Source organism: Athene noctua, chromosome 4 (assembly GCF_965140245.1).
Source record: "Athene noctua chromosome 4, bAthNoc1.hap1.1, whole genome shotgun sequence".
In the NCBI taxonomy this organism is placed as follows: Eukaryota; Metazoa; Chordata; class Aves; order Strigiformes; family Strigidae; genus Athene; species Athene noctua.
The window spans coordinates 44,999,323-45,005,373 of record NC_134040.1 but is presented as its reverse complement, the minus strand read 5'-3'; the positions used below and the strand labels follow the sequence as shown (position 1 = coordinate 45,005,373).

The 6,051-nt window shown below is 48.5% G+C and overlaps 1 protein-coding gene across 1 annotated transcript in view; it reads left to right on the top strand.

Moving 5' to 3' along the window:
- Window positions 1–910: 910 nt before the first annotated feature.
- FGF2 (fibroblast growth factor 2) overlaps window positions 911–6,051 on the top strand; it is a 29,156-nt gene continuing 24,015 nt past the window's right edge. Inside the window, exon 1 of the mRNA XM_074905129.1 lies at window positions 911–1,120. Coding sequence (XP_074761230.1) covers window positions 940–1,120 — 181 coding nt within the window. The 5' untranslated portion in view covers window positions 911–939. The remainder of the gene's footprint in view (window positions 1,121–6,051) is intronic.

Below are 6,051 nucleotides of genomic sequence, written 5' to 3'. Positions count from 1 at the left end.
CTGCTGCTAGACAGGAGATTTGGGGCACAAAGCCTGGATTTGAAAACAAACACCCATTGTCAGCCTCAAGCACAAAGTGTATTTGATGGGTCGATACACTTTGTAAACTATGCATGCCTTTGTTTTAGCAGTAGTAGTAGTGGTGTTAGAAGGCCGGTGCCAGAATTTTCACGTGTTGCCTTCCGTAGTTTGCTGCTGCTCAGGGGGAACAGAGCTAGTTTCTCTCCAGTAAACGCACAGAAGCGAAATGTTTGCCACGTGGACTTCAACAGGTCAACACAGGTTTCACTGTACTGCGATTTAAACAATTTAATACGATACAGAAGCCACATAACTTGGGGTCTAAAGTAACTCTCCCGTTATTTTATTCCTAAAGCCGGAGGAGAAGATGTCCGGCCTCGAGGCTGGCGCGTTACTCGCACCCCGCGCCCAGCGCTGCCGGCGTGACGGGCGGCGGGGGGCGATGCCCTGCCCGGCCCTGCCCCGCTCTCGGGGAACCAAGCCCCGCCGTTCCGGCTGCCCTTCCCCCGGCCCGGCCCCCCGCTGCCGCCGCTCGGGCCCCCTCCGCTCCCCCCGGGGCCGTGGGTCCGGCCCGGCGACCGCCTCCCCCCGGCGGCCGCGGCGGCAGGGAGCGGCCCCCGGCGCGGCGAGGGGGCGGGAGCAGCCCGGTGCCGCCGGGGAGCCCGGCCCCGGCGTGCTCGGCTCCGCTGCGCCCGCCCTCCTCCCGCCGGCCGGCAGCGCCGTTGCGCAGCTCCCGCCGAGGGGACGGGACGGGACGGGACCCTCGGCCGCGCCGGGCAGCGGGGCCGACCGGGCAGGGCGGCGAGGCGAGGCGAGGCGAGGCTGGACGGCCGCGGCAGAGCGGGGCGAGGCCGCCCGGGGCTGGCGGCGGGGGGCGGCGGGGGCCCGGGCCGGCGGGGCGCCGCCAGGGCCCGGCGCATGGCGGCGGCGGGCAGCATCACCACGCTGCCGGCGCTGCCCGACGACGGGGGCAGCGGCGCCTTCCCCCCCGGGCACTTCAAGGACCCCAAACGGCTCTACTGCAAGAACGGCGGCTTCTTCCTGCGCATCAACCCCGACGGCAGGGTGGACGGCGTCCGGGAGAAGAGCGATCCCCACAGTGAGTGTCCCGGGGCCGGCGGCCGCCGAGGGGGACCGGCGGCTGCCGAGGGCGGCCGGGGGCTCTCCCGCCCTGCTGAAGCGTCATCGGCAGCGGGCTTTGCGTGGAAAGCGCGCCTAGAGGCGCGTATACCGGTACAGAACCGCAGGTGCGCACGTACGGCCGAGTGCCGGGCGCGTACCGGAGCCGGTGGCTCCCGCCGCCGGGTACCACGTCGGCCCCGGGGGGATGGCCCGGTGCAGGCTCCTGTCGGCGTCCCCTCGTTCAACCTGCTGCCGTCCAGGGCTTGTCAAACGCACTGGCGTTTGCTCATGTGCTTGGAGGTGTCTTGAGGTTGTTTGCATGACTCTTCAACGGGTGCGATGGCACTTGACAGCTTTACGAGGCACTGATAATACAGTAGTTGCAGAAAGGTAGAAAGAAGGCGTTTTTTTTCTCCCGGTGCGGGGAAGTTCTCATGAACAGGAGTACTCTTAGCGTACAAGTACTCTTAGGAACACAAGTGTAAATCAAGGAAGCAGGGTTTATGCAAAGTACTGTCAGAACACCTTGCGGGCTTAAAACCTTCCATGTTGTGATTTAGTTTATTTAAAAAAAAAAACCCAAACACCTTAATTAAGGACAGATAAAATACAGACAAAACCTGTGGATTCCAGCAGAAGCAGTTTGTCCCCTGACACTTGACCTTTTGAGGGAGGAAGAGGCTCCTGAGCTGGGAACAGAGCCCGTGGGTTCAGTGGTCAGTGTGGTCTGAGGGTCTGTGAGCCGAGCTTGTCCTGCCATCTGCGGTGCCAGGTGCCTGGTCTGCAACAGGCAGCCTTGCAGGTTGCCGTTCTTTGTCCCAAGAACAAAATGCTTTTTGACAGACCTCACAATATTTTGGAAGTATTCAGTATGGAGTTTTTGTAGAGGTAGCGACAAGTTTTGGAAATGTCCATGAGGTATTTCCTTCAAAACGGGTACAAGGGGTTGCTGTGTAGCAGCTGTCTGTCAGATAGATAGTCTCAATGAGATTACCAGTTTGAGAAAATTTGCTATTTTACAATGTGTGCACCTTGACCAGGCAGCGGCCTGCCTGCAGGCACTTGGCGTAAAGAGCAGGTGAAATGTCTTACCGTGATTCTTGGGCTGTTCTGCACCTGTGCTCTGAGTGATAGTTGCACAGATGGGACTAAAATTGGAGGATGAAGAGGAGAAGGAAGTGAGGAGACAGACCCAAGGTTCTTAATACTACCTTCGGCTTTGGACATTCACCATTTGCAAAAAAGCTTTTCGAACAATTCCAAAGAAATACTGTAACAGACTGTTCCCAAATAACAGTATTGCAAAGTTGGGCTTCAGTCTGCAGCTATTTTATTTTGTGACTCTGGTAGAAATATTGTAACATGCGATGGGCTGCAGATAGGCGTGGAACAGTATGTTTTGGGAAAGTTAGCATTCTTTATTAGAACAACTATTATTCTTAGGAAAAGCTATGGGAAGCTCTCAGACTTGGCCCTGTGCGGTTGCATTTCTCTCTTTCGCATATACTGGTTTAAAGGGAAGTGTAGTCGATGTTGTGCGAGTAGTAACACAATATGTTTATTGCTAATACAGTGCAGTAAATTATTGCATGCGGAGTTTTCAGATGTTGATGCCTAAAGCAAAGCATTAATTTGCCATGTACATAACGTGGTTTGGTTTTTACATGTACCAGTCTGTTACTGCGCAGGATCAAGTCTGTGCGGGAAAGCGTGCAGTAATATATTCAGCTTGCTTTAGCCTTTCATATTTGGGAAATGTGGGTATTCTTACAGAAAATAAGTCTTATTAGCTCATCAAACATCTCATCTCGCCCCAAAAAGCAGCTATGAAAATATGGTGAAAATTTGCTGCAAAGGGAGATGATGTTGAGTCAAGGACGCACAAGGCTGAAGCTGTCTCCAGACATTGCCACGGCCATCAGGTTCTTACCTCAGTGCTCTGCTTTTTGTGGTGAAAAATGCCAGCAGTGGTGTGCATTGTTCTGTGCTCACCTGGCTGGGCCGAGCTGCCTGGAGCGGTGGTGTTATTCATCCCTGTCATCTTTTTCATCATCAAGCTCCCCCATAATCATCTACCCCCTCCCACCTTTTTTTGTTATCCTACTAGTAAAACCAGTACTAGTTTGATGTTCTTGAGTCCATCTAATGTGTGTTTCCCTTCCCGTTAAGCCTTATCAATGCTAGAAATTTATTAACCGAGTTCTCATGCTGCTTTCCTAGTAGTGAATTATGCTTGAAAATCTTTCTGGTGTTGGTGGTACTGCTTTACTCTTTCCTTTTCAGGTTTCTCTGTTTTGCTCTATAGCTTTATTTTTGCCGTCATTTCTTTTTGGCTCTCCATTCTGTCTCTGTACTTTTTCTTCTCTGCCTCTTCAGTACTATCAGATCACTAGTATTCTTTTCCCGTTCCTTTGACTCTTGTCTCTCTGAAGCCTCTCTCTTCCTACCTTTTTTTTTTTTTTTTTTTTTTTCTTCTTGAGTGAATGGTGGCAACAGGTAAAGGAAAACCTGAATTATAGATGACTGGTGTGGCCTCTGCTGTGTGCTGCAGAAAAGTCAGCTGCTGGGGAGCTCCTCGGGTACCTGTCAGCTTGGCCCTCTGCAGAAAATCCCTTAGTTTAGAAAGAGCGATTTGTAGGCGGGATGCAGCTGGAGGGCTGGTGGGGTTCACTTCCAACAAGTGCACCTGGGCAAGGAGTGCCACTGTGAGCTGATCCCTCATCCCCTGCTGTCACACTCTCCTTTTCTCGTTATCAGACAGCTCTTTGTTTGGTGGTTTTTTTTTTTTCTGGGTTTTGTTGTTGTTTTGGGTTTTTTTTTGTTTTTTTTTTTTTTCCTGGAAGAACTCTGGTTCCAAGAAGTAGAGCAATCAGTGCTTGAAGCGTCAGCGAGGCATGTTGCTACGGCATTACATGGTTCACTTCCTTAACATCTTTGTTGTAAGTACGTCATTCTATACGAATCTGCGTGATGCTGAACTCTGACCTGGTGAATGCTGTTCTGTGGAAGTCCCTGTGAAATCTTGTGGTATGCCTGGCAGGTCACGTTGGCATGGCAGATGGCAATAAATCTTGGACAACGTGAGAAGACTTTGAGAAAGAAATTAACAAAGAAAATATACACCTCAAATAACTCATGGTGTTTTTCTTAGTTAAGTAAAAGGTTTTGTAAGATGGTTTTGAGAAAGTACAATGGCTGCAGAGAATTTGGTTTGGGAATCTAATTAAAGGACAGTTAGGAGAAATTCTTGTGGTAGCTGCTGTTCTTATGAATTAATTACAGAAAATAGCATTTGATTAGCAAATCCTCATTTTTACTTTTAAAGGAAGTTCTTGTTTTAGAAAGCAAATGACTCCTTATGTTTCAGACCCAAGTTTAATACTGTAAACAAATTTTCATGATCCATGTCCTTTTTTGCTCCCCTCCTTCTGCCTCTAGTACTAAGGCACGGCTTGTTTGAAGTATACGATCTGGTTTATATCATGGCAGTGAGAGTTTTGACTGTTTTACACTCACCCCGTTCACCTTGGTTTATTCATAATTGTGTCGTTAGTGAAATTGGGAATGGAAGTTGACGTCCTGTGTGCTGGAGGACTGGAATTGTATGATTCACACAGTTGAAAACAAGGGCAATACGTCTTAAGTGGTCGATATTGCCACATCTGATGTGTGTTGCACAGTGACTTCAGTGAAGTGCCCCTTTGGACACACCCTGGGGACTTCTGTTGAGTTTTTTTCCCTTGAAGAGGTATGTTTCAGGCAAACAAGGAATAGAAGGCACTTATGAGTTTTGTTGTTTAAAGCAAACCAAAAAACACATCTGTCTTTTTTTGTTGTTGTTGTTGATCAACAACTTCTGATTTATGCCCTGGAAAACATACAAAGTACGCAGTCTTTTTGGAAAGGCTTTTAGAAACTCTCCAGAGGTGTTCGCCTCAAAGAGGCTACAGTGCCAGTGAAGGGGAAAAGCAAGGGAAATGGAAAGGGAACGCGTATCCATACATTTTAGAAAACGTGTAATAGCACAGCTGGTTCCCTTCACAGTTTTCCTCACAGAGGAATGGTTGGTATTTATATATTTCCATAATTTCTCAAGCAGCTTTGCACGTAAACCAAGGCGTCCAAGGAATCCCAAGCTGTTCTTGTCCACTCATTAATGAGGTGACAAGGTTCCAGTCTGTCACTCGGAAAGGAGTCAGCATGAGCTTTTATCAGCCCTGTAGATGTCTGAAATACCTTCTTCCTGCTCAGTAGCTGGCTACTCTTCCACAAATATCTCAAGAAAATGTAAAATAAAGTAATACTGGTCCAGGAAAATTTATTCTTAAGGAAGTTCCTTTCATAAGTACTTGTTAATGTTATGATTTGTATTTGAATCGTACACAACATTTAAATGGTTATGCTGTAAATGTTTTGAAAAGACTATATTGATGTATATGCAGACTAATAGAGCATACCAGCTTAGTCCAGTAGATAGAAATCTGCTCTTTGTGACAATGGAAGAAAACTAACTGTGATCCTCAGAAAGAAAAATTTGAGCAAATGTCAAGAAGTGTTTTAGTATGAAGGTTCAGTACCTGGTGTTTAGTTTTTTAAAGGCGCATACATTACATGGGCTCAGAAGAGCTCCTCTCCCATTTTGGTGTCCCACAGACATGTCTGGAGCTGTTGACAGGGCATCCTGTGTCAAATCTTAGTACTAGGTGTGATTGACTTTTTGCTTTTAAAAAAACCCCTGGCCCTAAACATCCGAATATAGTGCTTCTACCCAGGTCCTTCTGAAAACAGACTCTTCTTGCTTTACTTTTGATCTATTGCACAGACCTTGACTGGTTTGCCAAATACTAATGCTTTGTGAGTTCCTCCCGGCTCTCAGATGTAGCTGTTTTAGGGAATGAGGTAGCAGAG